At 37.5% G+C, this 20,945-nt stretch overlaps 1 protein-coding gene across 1 annotated transcript in view; it reads left to right on the top strand.

Annotated features, from left to right (window-relative positions):
* Positions 1 to 20,945, top strand: part of Tmf1 (TATA element modulatory factor 1) — a 28,758-nt gene that overhangs the window by 4,150 nt on the left and 3,663 nt on the right. The window contains exons 3-16 of the mRNA XM_070018930.1: positions 1,605 to 1,708; positions 4,215 to 4,341; positions 6,219 to 6,324; positions 7,486 to 7,628; positions 8,561 to 8,727; positions 8,969 to 9,125; positions 10,407 to 10,499; positions 11,369 to 11,525; positions 15,218 to 15,410; positions 16,684 to 16,753; positions 16,978 to 17,070; positions 17,986 to 18,087; positions 18,245 to 18,397; positions 20,234 to 20,359. Of these exons, the coding sequence (XP_069875031.1) occupies positions 1,605 to 1,708; positions 4,215 to 4,341; positions 6,219 to 6,324; positions 7,486 to 7,628; positions 8,561 to 8,727; positions 8,969 to 9,125; positions 10,407 to 10,499; positions 11,369 to 11,525; positions 15,218 to 15,410; positions 16,684 to 16,753; positions 16,978 to 17,070; positions 17,986 to 18,087; positions 18,245 to 18,397; positions 20,234 to 20,359 (1,791 nt within the window). The remainder of the gene's footprint in view (positions 1 to 1,604; positions 1,709 to 4,214; positions 4,342 to 6,218; positions 6,325 to 7,485; positions 7,629 to 8,560; positions 8,728 to 8,968; positions 9,126 to 10,406; positions 10,500 to 11,368; positions 11,526 to 15,217; positions 15,411 to 16,683; positions 16,754 to 16,977; positions 17,071 to 17,985; positions 18,088 to 18,244; positions 18,398 to 20,233; positions 20,360 to 20,945) is intronic.

Below are 20,945 nucleotides of genomic sequence, written 5' to 3'. Positions count from 1 at the left end.
GACTTTTTGGGTGTTTGATTTGGAGATAAAATCATTTGTTTGAAAAATGTTTTCATTGATGCATAGTGACTTGTACTGAATTAAAAAGCTAGATCTGGGGGCTGGGAAGGTAGCTTAGTGGTAGAGTGCTTGCTCGCATACATCATGAGGCCCTGGGTTTGATTCCTCAACACCACATAAGCAGAAAAAGCTGAAAGTGGTGCTGTGACTCAAGTGGTAGGGCACTAGCCTTGAACTGAAGACCTGAGGGACAGCGTCCAGGCCCAGAGTTCAAGCCCCATGACCAGCAAAAAAAAAAAAAAGATCTTTTGGGGCTGAATATGTGGCTCAAGCAGCCGAGTACCTAACTTGCAAGTGCAGACTCCTGACTTCAAACCCCAGTACTGGGAGAAAAAAAGAGAGAAAGGTCTTTTGTCACTTCATTGTAGCAGTATTTGATGGTAGCAGTGTACCAGTTAATTATTAAATAATTTCAAGTATCTGAAGTTTCTCAAAGCTAACCATGGCAGATGTGTTTGCAATATAACTAACCATAAATGTTTCCATTATATATCTTTATTCTTATTTTTTGTTAGTCATGGTGCTTAAACTCTGGGCCTGAACGCTGTCCCTCAGCTCTTCAGCTCAAGGCTAGTGCTCTACCACTTGAGCCACAGCGCCACTTCCAGTTTTCTGGTGGTTATTGGAGATAAGAATTTCATGGCTTTTCTTGCCGGGGCTGGCTTTGAACCGAGATCCTCAGATCTCTGCCTCTTGAGTAGCTAGGATTACAGGTGTAAGCCACAAGCTGCCGGCTGTCTATTATTGAACTTTTAGCTTTTTAAAAAGGCCATGCAACTACAATTGGTAATAGCACCGTGCTAAAAAATACATAGTGGCACTTTCTTAAAAACCAACTTTAATTATTGTCAGTACTTAAGTGATCTCTCAACAGTATATCACTGCTTCAGTAGGATTTAAGTAATAAAATATGGTTAGAATTACTTTTTGTACTTACACAGATATATTCTGGGGAAATTTTAAAAATACATTCCTGTAGGTTTTCTAAAATTATTTTTTATTTTTTAAAATTATTGATTTTTAAATGTGGTATATAAAAGTTACATTTTTGGTTTAAGGAATAATATAGACTATAGATACATGCATTTATATCTACCACCCAGCTAAGAACATAATCAGAGGCTGAAGGCCCTTTTTGCCTTGTTTTGACTGCATCTATTTCCTTCTCTTTTGGCGGATTTACAGACCATCCCAGATTTTGCTATTGAAAATAGCAAAGCTAGTGTGTTCTTACACATGTTACCTGTTGAATTTATCAACAAGTTTTCCCTCCAAGGTGTACCTAGAACTAGCATTTTCAACATCACGGGTTATGTAGATGTTCAACTTGATCTGCCCCTGTGTCTTCCAGAGCAAGCAATATAGCAGTCATCATGTGGTTGCTGCCCTGTGAGCACTGTGTTCTCATATTGTTTTCATTGTTCCATGAAATCATGTTTTATTTATTCCCATGATTGGGTTCCTTTACAAATCATCACCTGCATGTACAAATTGTCTTTTTTGAAACTTAAAACATTTTGACTTCTTGTGTTTTCTTCATCCAGACCATTGAATTTCTGAATGAGAAACTGGAAAAAAGGGAGGCTCAGTTATTATCTCTTAGTAAAGAAAAAGCACTTTTAGAAGAAGCTTATGATAACCTGAAAGAGTAAGTATTCTACAAATGTGAATAAGGTTATGCATAACGTGGAAGTCTATGTACACTTTGTGGTTTTCAAGAATGTTTTTGAGGTGCTCATGGATCATGCTTGTAATTCTTGCTATTCAGGAGTCTAGGACCAGGAGAATCCTGGTTCAAAACCTGGGCAGAAAAGTTTGCTATACTACATCTCCAAAATAACCAGTAAAAAGCCAGGCTAGATGTATGGCTCAAGCAGTAGAGTGCTAGCTGAGTAAGGGTGAGGCCCTGAATTCAAATCCCAGTACCAGTAAAAAGAAAGAAAAAAAAATAGTTTTGAGCCCACACCTTTAAACCTAGTTATTAACTAGTCTCAGATTGGGAGAATTGTGGTTCAAGGCCAGCCTTAGCACAAACTTTGTGAGACCTCGACTCACCAGAAAATGCTAGGTATGGTGGTATATAGCTGACATCCTTGTTACAGGATGGGTGGGGAGGTAAACATAAATAGGAAGACTGTAGTCTAGGCCAGGCAAACAGCGAAATCCTATATGAAAAATAACTGAAGCACAAAAGGCTGGGACGTGGCTTGAGAGATAGCCTGCCTAGCAAGTATGAAGTCCTAAGTTAAGAACACACTACTGGACTGGGAAGGTGGCTCAGTGGTAGAGTGCTTGCCTTGCATGCATGAGGTCCTAGGTTCTATTCCTTAGCACCACATAAACAGAAAAAGCTGGGAGTGGCGCTGTGGCTCAAGTGGTGGAGTGCTAGCCTTGAGCTGAAGAGCTGAGGGACAGCGCCCAGGCCCAGAGTTCAGGCCCCACAACTGACACACACACACACACAGAATATACTATCATTAAAAAAAAAAAAGCTTTTGAAATTGAAATGTTCTGAAATTTAATTTCTTTATAATAACAAAATCAAATACCATTTCAGGTATAAACTTACTTAAAGCTTATTTCTATTCTCAAATTATCTTTACCATATTACTTTGGCATTGAATACACTTATTTTCTTTCTTTCTTTTTTTTAACAGTACTGGAGTTTGAACTTGCTAGGTAAGGGCTGTATCACTTTAGTCATTTCCTTACCCCTACTTTTGACATTGAAACATATTTTATAAAAACAGTAAGTTCTTTCCAGTTGTTGCTAATAATCTTTTTTTCGGCGCTGTCCCTGTGCTCTTCAGCTCAAGGCGAGCGTTCTACCACTTGAGCCACAGTACCACTTCCGGTTTTCTAGCGGGTTTATTGGAGATAAGAATCTCACGAACTTTGCTGCCCGGACTGGCTTTGAACCACGATCCTCAGATCTCAGCCTCCTGAGTAGCTAGGATTATAGGTGTGAGCCACTGGTGCCGGGCTGCTAATAATCTTTTAATATTAGAGGTATAAAATGTTGTCTCAAGAAAACTGATAGTTAAAAACATACTAGTTTTGTTTGTATTAAGGATAGATTAGGGAAGTGTGACACAAGATTTAGAATTGAAATATTTACCTTTTTCTTAGTTTTGCACATCAAGTGTTGTTGATACTTTCACTTTCCAGTGAGTTTTATTTGATATTTTAAAATGTGGTATATGGCTGGATATGTGGCTCAATAGTAGAACATTTCTTCGGATAGGATGTTGCCAACCCTGGGATCAATCTCTAACACTGAATGAATGAATTACTCAAGTAAATACATACATAAATAATTTAAAAGATAAATTTCTATCTACAAGTTAATAGGCTGGCTTTATGTGGTGGTTCATACCTGTAACCCCTCAGCAAGAGAGGCAGAAAAATCATGAATGCAAGGCTAGTCTCACCTATATAAAAGCTGGATACAGTGACTCATACCTTTAAACCTAGCTGTTCAGATGGCTGAGATCAAGAGGATCATGGTTCTAAACCAGCCAGGACAAAAAGTTCATGAAAATGAAAAATGGTGGGCATGGTGATATACATCTGTCATTCTAGCTATGGAAGGAAGCATAAATCCTGGTAAAATGCAAGATCCTTCTCAGAAGTAACCAAGGCAAAAAGGGTTGCAGAAATGACTAAAGTGACAAGCTTAGCATATGCAAAATCATGAGTTGAAACCCTGATACCACCACCACCACCAACAACAACAACAAAAAAGTCGTCTGGGTACCAGTACATGTAATCCTAACTACTGGCTATTTGGGAAGCTGAAATTGTTGAGATCACAGTTTGAGGCCAGCCTGGACAGAAGATAGTACTCAAGACCCCAGTGGTGTCAGAGTTTGGGGTTTTGTAGCTACCAGGAAGCCTAACATAAGTGGATTGTACCCTGATACTTTTCTGGGCAGGAAGTAAAATCCTGTCTCAAAAATAACAAGCCAAAATCAGAGCTGAAGGCAAAGTTCAAAGCCCTAGTACCACCGAAACAAAAAAGTTAACAGACCTAAAACTGATCTATTTCATTATGGTTTATACTGAAGAAAATGTTATTTTGAGAATTGAACTTACCTTGGTACCCTTGGAATAAATAAACAGTATATCTTCATTCCCAAATAATTTCAATTTAGTGAAATGTTCAGAGTCAAAGAAGAAAGCAGCAGCATTTCTTCCTTGAAAGATGAGTTTACTCAGAGGATTGCAGAAGCAGAAAAGAAAGTACAGCTCGCCTGCAAAGAGAGAGATGCTGCTAAGAAGGTAATTATTATTATTCAACATAAATTCCACAAAGGGCATGGGAAGGTGGCTCTGCGGTAGCGTGCTTGCTTTGCATGCATGAGGCCCTGGGTTCGATTCCTCAGCACCACATAAGCAGAAAAAGCCAGAAGTGGTGCTGTGGCTCAAGTAGTAGAGCGCTAGCCTTGAGCTGAAGAGCTGAGGAACAGTGCCCGGGCCCAGAGTTCAGAGTTCACGACCGGCCAAAAAAAAAAAAAAAAATCCACAGAGAAAATAGTTTGCTGAATGCCTTCATCAGATTTCTATAATAAAAAAGTTAAGATTTTAAAAAGTGTTATTAAGTTTTAGATTTTGATATATTTAAATTGATAATTCATACTTATAATCGAAACAAATGTTAATTTGTATAATTACATATGAATCATTGCAATCTGTAAACAAAGAGCACTAGGATAAGTTTTATAAATGATGTCTACCTGGTTTTGGTGGCTCACACTGAATCCTAGCTACTTAGGAGGTTGTAGCCCGAGGATTGTGGTTGGAAAAGCCAGCCCCAGCAGCAAAGTCCCTGAGACTCTTGTCTCCAGTTAACCACCCAAATAGCCAGAAGTGGAGCTGTAGCTCAAGTGGTAGAGTGCTAGCCTTGAGTAGGAAAGCTCAGGAACAGCGCCTAGGCCCTGAGTTCAAGCCATAGGATCGACACACAAAAAAACCAAACCAACAGAAATGATAACTCCACCAAAGTAGATAACACTTAATTTAAATGGTATAGTATGCATTTAAAAAATTATTGTTACTTTATTTTTTTCATACCACTTCACACATATATACTAATTCCAAAGCAATTTTAAAATATGAATTTTTAGGAATGATTTCCTTTTAAGAAGGATAGTGTTAACTCTAATGTAGAATTTCTTACTCTCTATGGTATGGCATTTTGGGATAGATAAGTCTATGGTGGGTTTGTTCTTTTTTTTTTTTTTTTGGGTCCGGTCTTGGGGCCTGAACTCTGGGCCTGGGCACTGTTCCTCAGCTCTTCAGCTCACAGTGCCACTTCTGGCTTTTTTCTTTTTGCTTATGTGATGCTGAGGAATCGAACCCAGGGCCTCAGGCATGCAAGGCAAGCGCTCTACCACTAAGCTACCTTCCCAGCCCTGGGTTTGTTCTTTTTGTATGTTGTAGAATGTTTAACAACATCCCTGGCCTCTACCCATTACATTCCAGTAGTACCCTCTCCCACCTCAGCTGCTAGATTTTACAAAATGTCATCATGGGAGCAAAGTCATTCCTGGTTACAATCTGTTGTTTTAATGTTTCTAATTTGGGATAGTTACCTATTTTAGAAATTGCTAATAACTAAGTTTAGTAATTATAGCTCAAGTCCTGACTGTTACTGATAGCTTTGTCTCTGCTTTTGGCCTTTCTCAATTATGTTGTTTTCCTATTTCTTAGCCAAAGTGAATAATAATTTATAATTTTCCCATGTGGATTGCTACAGAAAGGAGAATAAATTAAAGCTTGATTTAATAACTCATTTCTGGCTTTAACAATAATGTAAAACTACTTTCTAATCAACAAACCTATCTGTCTCTATGTACTATTGTTCTAAATGTAATGCTTAACCTGTGGAACATATACATTCTGAAGAAAGGTAGCAAAAATTAACTTATTTTCATTTCCATTTCCATATTAAGACCTGCTGATATATCTGAATGTGTGTTTTATGTGCAATATTTAAAGCTCTTAGTCTTAATAACCAAAGAAGTAAGTTAACTGAGCAATATTTATAGATTTATTTATGAGTATGTGAGTATGGCTTTTTCAGTCTGGAGGAAAATGGTAACATACTTTCTTCATTTTAGTCACTGATTGTATTTTATTTTTTAATTTTAAATTAGGAAATAAAAAATATGAAAGAAGAACTTGCTACTAGATTAAATAGTAGTGAAACTGCAGACCTTTTAAAAGAGAAAGATGAACAGATTCAAGGATTAATGGAAGAAGGTATGTATTCTGTTTATGATTATAAGATACTATAAGAATAGGAGAGCTACTTGGCACATGACAGATGCTTTTTTTTTTCCTGGTTGGGGGGAGGGGTGAACTCAGGGTCTGGGTACTGTCTCTGAGCTCTTTTGCTCAAGGCTAGTGTTCTACTACCTTGAGCCACAGCTCCACTTCTGGTTTTTCTGGGGGTTAATTGGAGATAAAAGACTCATGGATTTTCCTACTCAGGCTGGCATTGAACTGTGATCTTCAGATCTCTGTCTCCTGAGTAGCTAGGATTATAGGCGTGAGCCACCAGCATCCAGCACAAATGAATTTTCTATCACAAATGTTAGACCATAAATGTACCTATGAAAATCAGCATTAGTTTAGAAGTATGATCCATCATACATTCCATTATTTGTCTCAGTTGTCTGTAAAATGTCGTTTTGTTCTGTTTTTGAGACAAGGTCTCACTGTTACTCAGGCTTAGGTTGAACTTTGAGGCCAGGGTGACCTCAAACTTAAGATCCTCCTTCCTCCGCCTCCTGCATACTGGAGTTACAGGCTTGTGCCAGCATGCCTGGCTTAAAATACCTTTTATAGTTGGCCATTTGTACTACTCTAGGGTCCAGCTAAAGGTTGTCTGTGGTGTTTGGTTATTACATGTGTGCGCGTTTGCCAGTCCTAGGGCTTAAAGTCGAGGTCTGGACTCTGTCCCTGAGCTTTTCTGCTCAAGGCTAGCCATCTGCCATTTGAGCCATAGCTCCACTTGTGTTTTTTAATTGGAGATAACAGTATCATGGACTTTTCCTACCCAGCGTTGTCTTGGAACCATGATCCTCAATCGCAGCCTCCTGAGCAGTTAGGGTTTCACATGTGAGCCATGGGTATCTGGCAGCTATTAGATTCTTGATTGTGGTTAGTTCTCTCTTTTCATGACATGGAATACTTGGTAGAATTCCAAAAATACTTTTACAGAATGGGCTATATCCAGTTTATCACTTTTCTTTATTACTCATCAAATTTCTGGCAAGAAGTGTTGTAATTCATATTGTACATCCATCACTGTATCACATCAGTAGAATTCTCATGTCATTAGTTAGATAAACCATTCTATTCAGATTCTTAAGAAATAATTATTATTTTGATTTATCCTTTTTAAAAAATCATTACTAGGAGAAAAACTTTCAAAGCAGCAGCTACATAATTCTAATATCATTAAGAAATTAAGAATTAAAGACAAAGACAGTGAAAATACTATTGCAAAGCTGAACAAAAAAGCTAAAGAGCAAGAAGAGGAGTTGCAGCATTTAAAACAGGTGAGCAGAAATTGTATTCTCTTTATATATGCATAGATTATACATATATATATATGTATATATATATATATATATATATATATATATACTTATTATATATTTTATTTTTACTTTTTTTTTTTTCCTGGTCTTGGGCTTGACCTTTGGGCTTTGGTGCTGTCCCTGAGCTCCTCTTGCTCAAGGTAGTGCTGTACTACTTCTGGCTTTTTTGAATAGTTTATTGGTGATAAAGAGTTTCGTGGACTTTGTTGCCTGGGCTGGCTTTGATCTCTGACCTCAGAGATCCTCAGATCTCTGCCTCTTGAGTAGTTAGAATTACAGGCATGGGCTACTGGTGCCTGGTCTATTGTTTTTGGTTTTGTTTTTTTTTTTTTGTCGGTTGGGGGGCCTGAACTCTGGACCTGGGCACTGTCCCTCAGCTCTTTAGCTTAAGGCTAGCACTCTACTAATTGAGGCACAGCACCACTTCTGGCTTTTTCTGCTTATGTGGTGCTGAGGAATTGAACCCAGGGCCTCATGCATGCAAGGCAGGCGCTCTATCACTGAGCCACCATCCCAGTCCTGCCTGGCCTATTTTTACTTTTTTTTTTTTTTTTTTAAATATATCGTGATGCTTTGAACTCTGGGCCTGGGCGCTGTCCCTGAGCTTTTTACCTCAAGACGAGCATTCTGCCACTTGAGCCACAGTGCTACTTCCAGTTTTCTGGTGGTTAATTGGTGATAAGAGTCTCAGGGACATTCTTGCCCAGGCTGGCTTTTGATCCTCAGATCTCAGCCTCCTGAGTAGCTAGGATTACAGGCATGAGCCACTGGCACCCGGCAATGGTAAGATTTTTTTTCTGTATTACAATACTTGTTGAGATTCCTGAAATACAGTCATCTACCATGGTGTTATAGGTTGAAAAATACTTTTGTCTGTTTTTAAAAAATAGGTCCTTGATGGCAAAGAAGAAGTTGAGAAACAACATAGAGAAAATATTAAGAAACTAAATTCTGTGGTAGAACGCCAAGAGAAAGATCTTGGCCGACTTCAAATAGACATGGATGAACTTGAAGAAAAGAACCGCAGTATTCAGGCTGCCCTGGATAGTGCATACAAGTAAGAAAATGATAATGTGTGCAGCCAGTTTAGAATCAGTGATCAGAGTAGGGTGTCGAAGGAGCCCTTTTGTACTATGTTATCCTTAGCAACGTTTATGAACTTGTCAGTAGTGAGGGGGTGATTACTTAAAGTGAGTTCAGCAGAATCTTTATGATAGTGTTTTTTTTTAAGTGGTACACTTGTGTATGTAGTTCATGTATATTGCTTTAAATAAAAGTTATCAATCTGAATTTTTAAGAGAACTTACTGATCTTCACAAAGCCAATGCTGCAAAGGATAGTGAGGCACAGGAAGCTGCTCTGAGCCGTGAAATGAAAGCTAAAGAAGAACTTTCTGCAGCCCTAGATAAGGTTCAAGAGGAAGCCCGTCAGCAACAAGAAACATTGGCAATTCAGGTAAAAGCTGGATGATTAAAGCTATCTTGTATATATTCCTCTACATTAAATAGTTGCTTAACTAGTTGGCATTGATCCTTATGTAGTGATAGAAGTATCAGATTTTTGTTATTATCTTCCTGGATGGTGGAGTGCTGGTCGAGCAAGCACAGGACCTTAAGTTTAAACCCTAGTACTGCAGAATAAAGAGCTGCATTGTGTAAAATTAAGTTCTATGTAGATTTAAAAAATAGCTGTTAAAATTATGTGTGCATTGTGGAAGTGTTGAGCAGTTATTTTTGTGTATTTCATACTTAAGAATGTTATGGATGCTTCCCATGCTCAAGGTCCTGTGTTCTATCCCTACTAAAAAATTAAAAATCCTGGAAACTGGGCATCCTATACACATAATTATTGTATGTAATTTCAAGAGAATAAATTTTACTCATACATAGCATTGTAGCAGCTTATGCACCTCAGGTGAAGGGAGGAAAACAAAATTTGTTTTGTCAGTTATTAGACATTTGAGTTGTTTATGCCATTTGCATTAAGCTGCTATGAGCCAGGTACCCATGGCTCATACCTGTATCTACTTAGGAGGCTGAGGTCTGAGGATTGCAGTTTGAAGCCACAGGCAGAAAAGTCTGAGAGAGACTGTCTTCAGTTAACCAGTAAAAATCTAGACTAGAAGTGTGGCTTGTGTAGTAGATTACCAGCCATGAATGAAAATACCAAGTGTGAGTGAGGTCCTGAGTTCAAGCCCTGGTAATAGCATGGTAACACTGCTATAAATATTCATGTACACATTTTTATGTGGACATGCATTTTATGTTCTATATATCCTTAGGTCATATGGTAATGTCAAGTTTGACTTTTTGCAGATCTGCCACATTTTTAGTAGTAATTGTATCATTTTACATTCTCATTAGAAGTAGATGAGGCTGGATGCTGGTGGCTCATGTTTATAATCCCAACTACTCAGGAAGCTGAGCTCTAAAGACTCTATTCAGAGCCACCCCAGGCAGAAAGGCCCATGAGTTCCTTATCTCCCATTAACCAATTAAAAAAAACCAAAAGTGGAGCTGTGGCTCAAATGGTGGTAGAGTGCTAGCATTCTAAGCAAATATTGACTATACTTCAGTTTTGGAATCACTTAAATAGGATGTGTGTTAGTAAAAGCTCATTGGATACTATAAATTAGTATATATGGTAACACAGCTGTGTAGTTAGCAGAAAGTTACCGATGGTGCACCCTTGACATATATGCACCATTATGATGGTGTACTTTCTCTCTTCCTACAGGTGGGGGACCTGAGACTGGCACTGCAACGTGCAGAGCAAGCAGCTGCTAGAAAAGAGGATTATTTACGCCACGAGATCAGTGAGCTGCAGCAGGTATTGCTAACAGCTGCCTAAACACGAGTTAAAAGTACACATTTTCTTAGGAAAAAAAAGAAGACTCACAGGGATAGTTTAATGGAAATTGAAAGGATTGCTGACATAGTCACCAGTTGCTATATTTTTGTGGCTTTATGTGAACCACATAAAGATGTTCAAGAACGTTCTCAATTTTGTTTGAAAGGAAGAGTGATTTTTTTTTTTTTACAATAGGTTTACTATATATTTGTTGTTTTTGCTTTTTTTTTTTTTTTGGTGGAGGAGTAGTTGGTGTTGGGAATCAAAACTGAGCCCTTTTCCTGCTTCTGAGTGATTTTCACAGCTTTTTAGTGTTGTTTTTGATTTGTAATAGGTTATCCAGGTTTGGTTACTGTGAGGCAGATACTCAGTACTTGGTTTCTTTGCTTATGTTATATATATATATTTTAGTCAGAGACCATGCATAAGAAAAGGAAGAGGAAATACAACTTACATAATCTTTCTGTTTTTATAAATACTTACATATTTGGATGAAGAGCTAACTACTGAGTAATTTGAACTTTTTTTTTAGCTTAGATAACCAATGACTATCTTAGAAGTATTTTGGAAAGACACTGCAACATTTTTGTTCTTTTTGTTTGTTTTGTAGCAAGGTTTTATGATGTAATGAGGCTGGCCTTGAACTTGCTGTCTTCCTGCTTTAATGTCCTGAGTGCTGACACGTGTCTAAACTAAAGGGTTGAATAAAAAATAATATAAATATAATAAAGGAAATATCTCTTACAGAAATTTTTTTCCTAGAAATTTCTAATAAAGTTAACGTTTGCTAATGCTTTTAGCATTTTTCTTGATATCAATAGTAATAACTTCATAATTCCTTCATTCAGAGACTCCAGGAAGCAGAGAATCGAAACCAAGAACTGAGTCAAAGTGTTTCTTCAACAACAAGGCCATTGCTTCGACAAATAGAAAATTTGCAAGCTACCTTAGGGTCCCAGACATCATCATGGGAGAAAGTGGAGAAGAATCTTTCTGATAGGCTTGGTAACTGCTTTAGTATTTTATGCTTGTTGCAGAAGCCCTTTCATCTTGTTTGTGGAATAGGGATAATGGTAGGAACTAGAATTCACTTGGTTTCATGACTATATTTAATGTCTCACAGGTAGATTTTTACCTCTTCCCCTTTTTCTTGTGTATTTTTTTTTTTTTGTCGGTCATGGGGCTTGAACTCTGGGCCTGGGCGCTGTCCCTCAGCTCTTCAGTTCAAGGCGAGCGCTCTACCACTTGAGCTACAGCGCCACTTCCGGTTTTCTGGTGGTTTATTGGAGATAGGAGTCTCACGGTCTCTCCTGCCCGGGCTGGCTTTGAACCGCGATCCTCAGATCTCAGCCTCCTGAATAGCTAGGATTACAGGCGTGAGCCACCAGCGCCCGGCTTTCTTGTGTATTTTTTAATGCCTTAATTGTGACCTTTTCAGGCCATTTTTTTTTTCCTTTATACCATGTATCAGATCCTGGCTAAAATACTACCTGTTATTCTTTAATTTTTGCAGGCAACTATACTCTAGTTTTTTCTTGTCTGTTGTTATATGTGACCTGTTTTAATTTGTCTTCACTAGTGAAGGAGGTGTAGGGATCAGATATGATTCTTGTCAGTGGTAGAATTTCATAGTATATGTAGATCTGAGGAGGATCAAGATCAGATCATAGAAGAGAAATACTGTTCAGTCCTGAGATTCCATATTCTGCTTCTTTACAGACATGTTCCAGGTTGCCTTTGCACTTAATAAAAAGAAAATTATTTTTCCAAGTTATTTCTCCTTAATCACTGAGAGGCAGTATATGAATATACTTGATATTTCAGAATCTGAAAAATTCATCATGTGCCTTTACCTAACTACCTGTAATTTGAGAGGTTGTGTGGCATTGTAATTAGAGTAGACCTGAGTGGGGTTGAGAGAGGGGGACTTGATGCTTTGTTTGGTTTTGAATCATCCAGTCAGTCTGGAAAAAGTTACCTACTTCAGACTTTTTCTGAGTATTCTTTGTGAATCAGGAGATGTGAATTAGACTTGTGGCATTCAAATAGCATGTCATGAACATTGGATGCTTTAAGACAGTTGAATTTGTGAGAGGGAAGCTCAGGAAATATGATATTGGGCTCTTCCAGACTGCTTCAGTGTGAAGGGCTCCTTTGTATACTTTTTTTTGTTTGTTTGTTTCCAGAATTCCTTGAAAGGTTTGGCCCAGAACATGATTCATTTACTTACAAAATAAATACTGAACTTGATCTTTATATGTTTTTAAATTTATAGGTATAAATTTTAGATGTATTATTTATACAATTTTTTGAGACCAATGTGGTATGAAGTATAACATCTGAAATTGACACTTTTTTTGTGGTGGTGGGACTCAAATTCATACATTAGTTAGGTAAGCACTGAGCTATACTTCTAACCTCTGAAAGTGAATATTTAGTTAGCAGTGAATTAAAGCTAGAAGCTAGTGCTTTTGTGGGTTGAAGAGTGGAATCTCCATGCACTTGGGCTTGTGTGCTAGAAAGAACATAGGCAAGGCACAAGGAAAACAGAATAAAACGCCCTTAAAAGGAACATAGATAATAGTGTTGAATAAAATAGTACTGTAAAAGAAGTTTTACTAGGTCTATTGTCGTTGTGGAAGAGTATGAAAATTGTTGCTGTGGTTAAGTCTTAGAACCTTAGCTGCTGCTGCTTTTGCCTTCATTGAAATTTTGTTTTGAGAGGATTAAAGATTCAAATACAGTTACAAGAAATAATATGGATAGGTCCCTTGCATACTTCGGCCAATTTGCCCAAATGTTAACATTTTGAAATTTAATATTATACCACATATTGACATTGGTTATCTATTTATTTTAGAATTTTCTAGTTTTTTTTCTTGTGTATGTGTATGTGCTATGCAATTTTAATGGTTTTTATTATAAAAATACTGTACAGTGGGGTTATAGTTACATGAGTAAGGTAATGAGTACATATCCTATTGAGCATTGTTACCTCCTTTGTTTTTCCCCTACCATCTTTTCCCTCCCCACCTCCCCAACCCTTCCCTCTCCACCCCCCAAGTTGTAAAGTTTGTTTTCAACATGGTGTCTTGTACATCTCATTGTTACAATGGGTCAGCCTGTATCCTTATTTCAGCATTTTGTTATTTATCTTCTACTACTCCCCAAATTAGAAAAAATGTATATACAAGATGCAGGGCACCCGAATCAAATACAGTGAAAACAGGGGTTATATGTGGGGGAAGAACATACAAGAGAAACAAAAAAAATCACATAGTACATTTTAAATACATTAAAAACAATAGCAAGAAAGAAAAAAAACACTTGTGTCCCTATCTTGAGGTTCATTTCACTTAACATCATCTTATATGGTCATGTGTACATGTGCTACGGAATTTCACTGCTTGTTTAGGTTCATAATCCACTGTAGTCCTCAGCATGCTGAACAGTCCCAATTCCACAAGGCTCCTTCACATTGCTCTTTTACAAACATACCTGCAACCCTTCCAACCCTACTTTTCCTGTCCCATTTCCCTAGAAACTACTAATCTGTCCTTTATTTGTAAAATATTGTCATTTCAAAATATTACATTAATATAAAAATTTCACATTATATGACATTTTTAATTGGCTTTGTTCACTCAGTATAATTTTCTGAAGGTTCATGTAACTTATCAATATTCCATCAGTTCAGTCTTTTTATTTCTGAGTTAATCCATGGAATATATGCACCCCAGTTTGTTTGGGTATTCTCTTGATGAAGTCCAGCTTTCGGGTATGATAGGTAAAGCTGCTGTGACCATTCGTATACAGGTTTAGTGTGGGGATACATGTTTCTGGAAATATCAGCGATTTAGCTGCAAGCCTGTTTGTGGTAGTTGTATGTTTAGTTTTTACTGAAAACAACTGCTTATTTCCATAGTGCTTTATGTGTGAGAGCTCTCCATGCCCCTCACGTCTTTGTTAGCATTTTATGCTATCCCTACTTTTCTTTGGGTCATTTAGAAATGTAGTTATATCCAATTGTAACTTCATTTTGCATTTTCCTAATGGCACATGATGTTGAAAATCATTCCATGTGATTGTTTTCCATATATACTTAATATCATTATGAGGTGTCTATGTCTTTTTCTATTTTCTAACTGGATTATTTGTATTTTTAGTTCTTTATGACTGTAGGTGCTAGTCCTGTGCATGTGCATTTCTCCCAGTCTCTAGCTTGTCCTTTCATCCGCATACCATAGAGCAAAAGCTTAAGAAGTTTTAGAGGAATCCATACTGTTGATTTTTTTCCTTTCTGTGACTTGTATTTTTATTGTCAGATCTACATAGTCTTTGCCAACCCCTTATCCTGATTTTCTAATTCTTTTTCTAAAATTTTTAGGGGTTTATGTCTTTTAAGCCTACAAACAATCTTGAGCTAATTTTCTTAAGGTGGGTGATGTTTAGGTTGAGAATCTATTTTGTTATTGCCTACAGCTGTTCTATTACACTTTTATTGCATGACTACATTTCAAAGTAAAATACTTTGGGAAAAGAATGATCAAACAGATACAAAGATTGGGTCATTTTTCTCCATAGGCAGTCTTACCTTATATAAAAAGTAATTGTTAAGCATAACTACTTGAAGCCAGAATCAGCTTGGTATCTTGGACTCTCTGCATATGTGGTTTTTCTTCCTGTCTTATCATTAGGTGAATCCCAGACCTTGTTGGCAGCAGCAGTTGAAAAAGAGCGTGCAGCTACAGAAGAACTCCTTGCCAACAAAATTCAGATGTCTGCAGTGGAATCACAGAATGCTCTCTTAAGACAGGAAAACAGTCGATTTCAAGCCCAACTGCAATCAGAGAAAAGTAAGCTAAGAAAACTAGAGGATGAAAATAATCGGTGAGCATGTTTTTGTGTGTGTGTTTTTTGTTTTTTTTTTTGTTGGGGGGGGGATTCAATGACATATAAAAGTACATTTTACAAATATGTCACTGGCTTTTCTTGGTGAAAAGTCAAGCGTATTAGTGACAAGATGATAAGGAGGAGCTGGGGTCCATTGCATTTAATGGAAGGTCTTAAAATCCTGTGGTTTTGTGTGTATTTGTGTTTTTACAGGTAAAAGATTCATACCTTTAATGTAGCTTTTAAAGGAGTTTATCCGTAACACCACCTAGTGGTTTAGAGACCGCACACAGAAATTATTTTATGTTACAAGAGTTATTTATAACAATGTTCCAGTTTTTCTAAATAAATGTTTGGGTTTTTTGAAAACTCAAACTGTAAAATATGACAATTTATATTAAAGTTGTAACTTGTCTGTTTTCTTTGATTTCTGAGGAAATTTTACTTTTAAAAATGTAGTCAAGGGGCTGGGAAGGTGGCTCAGTGGTAGAGCGCTTGCCTTGCATGCATGAGGCCCTGGGTTTGATTCCTCAGTACCACATGACCAGAAAAAAAAAAGCCAGAAATGGCTCTATGGCTCAAGTGGTAGAGTGCTAGCCTTGAGCTGAAGAGCTGAAGGACAGCACCCAGGCCCAGAGTTCAGGCCCATGACCGGATCCCCCCCAAAAATGTAGTCAAACTAGATGTCTGTGGTTTATGTCTATAATCCTATAAATTACTCAGGAGACTGAGATCTGAGGATCTCAATCAAAATCAGGCTGGACAGACAAATACTCAAGATTCTCACCTTCAATTAAGCAGCAAAAAGCTGAAACTGGGGTCATAAAATGGTAGTGTACCAAACTGAGTAGAAAAAACAGAGAGAGAAAGAAGCCCTATGCGCATGCACGTGCGTGTGCACGTGCACACGCACACACACACACACAAAGTTATCAAATAAAAATGATTTATAAAGAATGAAATTTATAAACATTTTATTAAACTCCTGTAAAATTGGAGCATTATGGATGGTGGTATTTAAAATTACTTTTTAAAGTCTCTTTAAATAAAATCTTAGGTCATCAATAAAATGCACAAAAGTAGAGGTACTTGTATAACTTCTGAATGGAACACAAGTAATATGGGAGATTCAGTTGGAAAATCACTGATATTTTGAACTCTGGTAGTAGAAATGACTACTAAATATGTAACTGGAGTTTAAAAAGTAGTGAGTTTTAATAGTCTGTGCTATCATCTTTTTTGTTTTGTTTAATTTCCTCTGGTTTACTAGGTACCAGGTTGAATTAGAAAACCTAAAAGATGAATATGTAAGAACACTTGAAGAGACAAGGAGAGAAAAGGTATTTCTCTTAGTGTTCGCTCCCTCAGGGCATATTGTAGAGAATGGATGGGGCTGGTAGCGAGCCAAGGAGGACAAATGAAATGGGTGATGCCGTGACTTTTAGAACTTGGTCTTTGGCAGTATAAAAAATACACTTATACTTTATTCTTCAAACTTTGCAGTAGATTTATTGTAATGCTATGAATTAGTGTGACAGATGATCTAACTGTCTCTCTCTACTAGACGCTGTTGAATAGTCAGTTAGAAATGGAAAAACTGAAAGTTGAACAAGAAAGGAAGAAAGCTATTTTCACTCAGGAAGCATTGAAAGAGAAGGTATCAAATTTTCTTTGTTTTGTTTTGATGTAGCCATTTTGGAGCTGTTGTAATGAACATTGATTGTTTGAGTATATACAAAGAAGTCTGAGGTTTCAGTTTTGTAATATAGAAAGTCTTAAGTCTTTTTTTGAATAATTTATGTGATTTCTCACTGAACTAATGAAGTAATTGGCCCATAGGCACCTTTACAGTAGATCTGGATTTTTCACTTTGTTGCTGGTTAATAAAAGATATAAGTGAATTTCTACTTTAAATGATTAACATATACTAGGAATTAGCATAACACATTAAAAATAAATGTGTATAAATGGGATTGCCTTTTTAGTTTATTTGGAACTTTTAATACACTAAAAATAGATAAGCAAAAAATTATGGTTTGTAAATTTTATGGTCAATTTTATTTCAAAGAAAAAAGCTTAACTGGTGATAAGTAATATGCAGTAATTCCTACACTTGTTTCAACAAAAACATTCTCAGTCCATTAAAAATCTGCTCAATTGGGCTGAGAAGGTGGCTCAGTGGTAGAGCGCTTGCCTTGCATGCATGAGGCCCTGGGTTCGATTCCTCAGCACCACATAAGCAAAAAAGAAAAAAACCGGAAGTGGCACTGTGGCTCAAGTGGTAGAGCTAGAGCGCTAGCCTTGAGCCGAAGAGCTGAGGGACAGCGCCCAGGCCCAGAGTTCAGGGCCCTACGACCGGACCAAAAAAAAAATCTGCTCAATTATAATATAAGCAATTGTAATATAAACAAGTTCTAGTATGCTTTTAATTGCTGTTCTTTATACTTGGAAGATTTCTGACTTTCATTAGACACCATACATTTTGTAAGGAAAGTGAAATCAGTCTTCGTTTTCATTAAAGCTGGAAAGTTCTTGTTTTCCATCTGACGGACTTTGTTTTTTGCTCCCTAAGGAACCAAAACTATTTTCAGTTTCCAGCACTCCCACCATGTCACGCTCAAGTTCAATAAGTGGAGTTGATATGGCAGGGCTACAAACATCTTTTCTGTCTCAGGTAGTGTTTTATTTTTTTCATGCATGTGGTTTTTAAACTGAATTATAATGTGGGGAATAGGCAATTGGCACATTGGCCACCATGAAGACATTTTATTTGATCCTGATAATGGAACACAATCTATGATAACTGGCTAACTGAGCTTTCTTTAACATAGGATGAGTCTCATGATCATTCATTTGGACCAATGGCTACATCAGCAAGTGGAAGCAACCTTTATGATGCTGTGAGGATGGGAGCAGGATCGAGCATTATTGAAAGTCTACAGTCTCAGCTGAAGCTACGAGAAGGAGAAATTACCCATTTACAGGTACTGAAAAGTTAAGTGTGCTATAGAAATGAATGAAATACTGGAATTCAGTAAGTAACACCCTTCATTTCCACCTGAATTCTGAAAAATAAGATGAAATGATAGAAAACTTAGAGCCAGCTAAGCCTGTTAGTTGTAATGTTATCTATTCTCATAAGAAATGCTGGACTTGGCTGGGCACAGGTGGCCAGGAAGCCTGTTCGAAGCCAACCTAGTCAGGAAAGGCTGTGAGACTCTGACTTCCAGTTAACCACCAAAAAGGTGGAATTGGAGCTATGGCTCAAGTGATAGCACGCTGGCCTTGAGTAAAAACACTAAGAGACTGTCCAGGCCGAGTTAAAAGTCCCAGACTGGCACAAAATTAAAAAAAAAAAAAAGCTAGACTGGAGTAAGCCTCCCCATTTAGAAGCAGAGAATGCCTCTTTCTCTCAGACAGCTTTTCCCCTCAGAACAAAAGGAACTTGAGTGAGCTCTTTTTATTCTTCCCTGTTAAAATGCCTAGATAAGTTCTAATTCCCTCATCAAGGAATGAATCAAGGTAAAGGAGGTTAGAACTCTAACTGCATATGGAAGGACACAAAGGAGAAGCTACGCTTGTTTTACTTTTTAAAATGTTTTGGCAGTTAGAAATACTAAAATATGTCAGCTTAAATGTTTTTGTGTTAAACTTGATACACTCAGAAGTAAAACTTTTTTCTGTTCTCTTTATATACTGTTAGTTCTATGGAATGATTGGTCTATTAAAGAAGAACATGAATTGGTTGAAAAAAGAAGTCAGCATAGTCTTAATACTCAATATGGTAGTCTAGCCCAAGTGTGCTGTGCTTAAGAGTCCTCAGGATTAGGAAAGTTATCATTTCTTTAGAATACAGGAATATATAAGGTTTTATTTTTCAAACAAATGGTTGATCAGTTTCTTTAGTTCTTTATCTCTCTTTCAGAGTAGACCTTATGAATAGTATTGATGAAAGTTGGAACCCTTTTTTTGCTACTGTTTTTACTTTATTTTTATTTATTTTTATTTATTTTTTATTTTTTGGGGTCCAGTCGTGGGGCCTGAACTCTGGGCCTGGGGGCTGTCCCTCAGCTCTTCAGCTCAAGGCTAGCACTCTACCACTTGAGCCACAGCGCCACTTCCGGCTTTTTTCTTTTTGCTTATGTGGTGCTGAGGAATCGAACCCAGGGCCTCACGAATGCAAGGCAAGTGCTCTACCACTGAGCCACCTTCCCAGCCCTGTTTTTACATTAAAAGGAGTTCACTTGAGGTGGATGCTGGTGGCTCATGCTTGGGAATTGTAGCTACTCAGAAGGCTGAGATGTGAGATCACTGTTCAAAGCAAGCCTGTTCAGGAAAGTCCATGAGACTGTTACCTCCATAAAAAAGCTGGAAGTGCAGTTGTGGCTCAAGTGATAGAGTGCTAGCCTTGAGCACAAAAGAAAAATCAAGACTAGTGCTGAAGCCCTGAGTTCAAGCTTCAGTACTGGCAAAAAAAAAAAAAAAAAAAGAGCTAGCTTGGGGTTATATGTTGACATTCCTATTTCTTTCTTTTCTTTCTTTTTTTTTTTTTTTGGTCATAGGTCTTGAATTCTGGGCCTGGGCCCTGTCCCTGAGCTCTTCAGCTCAAGGCAAGTGCTCTATCACTTGAGCCACAGTGCCACTTCTGTGGTTAATCGGACTTTTCTGCCATCCTCAGATCTCAGCCTCCTGAGTAGCTAGGATTACAGGCATGTGCCACCAGAACCTGGCTTGACATATCTATTTCTTAAAAAATAATACATTAAGTATTTTTACATTAGCTATTCAATAAGAAATGTTTTAACTATTTTGTTTTTCAGATGGAAATTGGTAATCTAGAAAAAACTCGAGCAATAATGGCTGAAGAGCTAGTTAAATTAACAAATCAAAATGATGAACTTGAGGAGAAAGTAAAGGAGATACCCAAACTTCGTACTCAGTTAAGAGTAAGTATTCTTACCTTAAGTGTGAGTCTAATGTATTTTTACCCAGTTATAGTAAATCACAGATTTTTTTGTGTATATAAAATACATATGTATATGTTAGTGACTTTTTTCGTACATTAAAGACAATATTATTTAGTAAGGAACTTTAAAGATTTTTGGTTGTGTCATTATACATTCAAGGTATTTTCATAAAATTGTTTGGTCCTATTGGAGGACAAGAACTAGGCTTTGTTTGGCCAAGGTTTGTTTATAGTAAACATTTACTCTCCTATACCTTTTATAGGATTTTTTTTTGGGGGGGGGGTCCGGTCATGGGGTCTGAACTCTGGGCCTGGGTGCTGTCCCTCAGCTCTTCCGCTCAAGGCTAGCGCTCTACCACTTGAGCCACAGTGCCACTTCCGGCTTTTTTCTGCTTAGGTGGTGCTGAGGAATCGAACCCAGGGCCTCATACATGCGAGGCAAGCACTCTACCACTGAGCCAACTTCCCCAGCCCCCAGGATTTTGGTTTTATGTTGAATGTTTCTTCACAGTTACCATATGTGAATGTTGGGAGGCATTGCTCATCAGCATGTGAATATATATGTT

The sequence above is a fragment of the Dipodomys merriami genome, unplaced genomic scaffold, assembly GCF_024711535.1.
Source record: "Dipodomys merriami isolate MVZ:Mamm:240054 unplaced genomic scaffold, mDipMer1.0.p SCAF_13, whole genome shotgun sequence".
NCBI classification, from domain to species: Eukaryota; Metazoa; Chordata; class Mammalia; order Rodentia; family Heteromyidae; genus Dipodomys; species Dipodomys merriami.
This window is presented reverse-complemented; position numbering and strand designations above follow the sequence as displayed.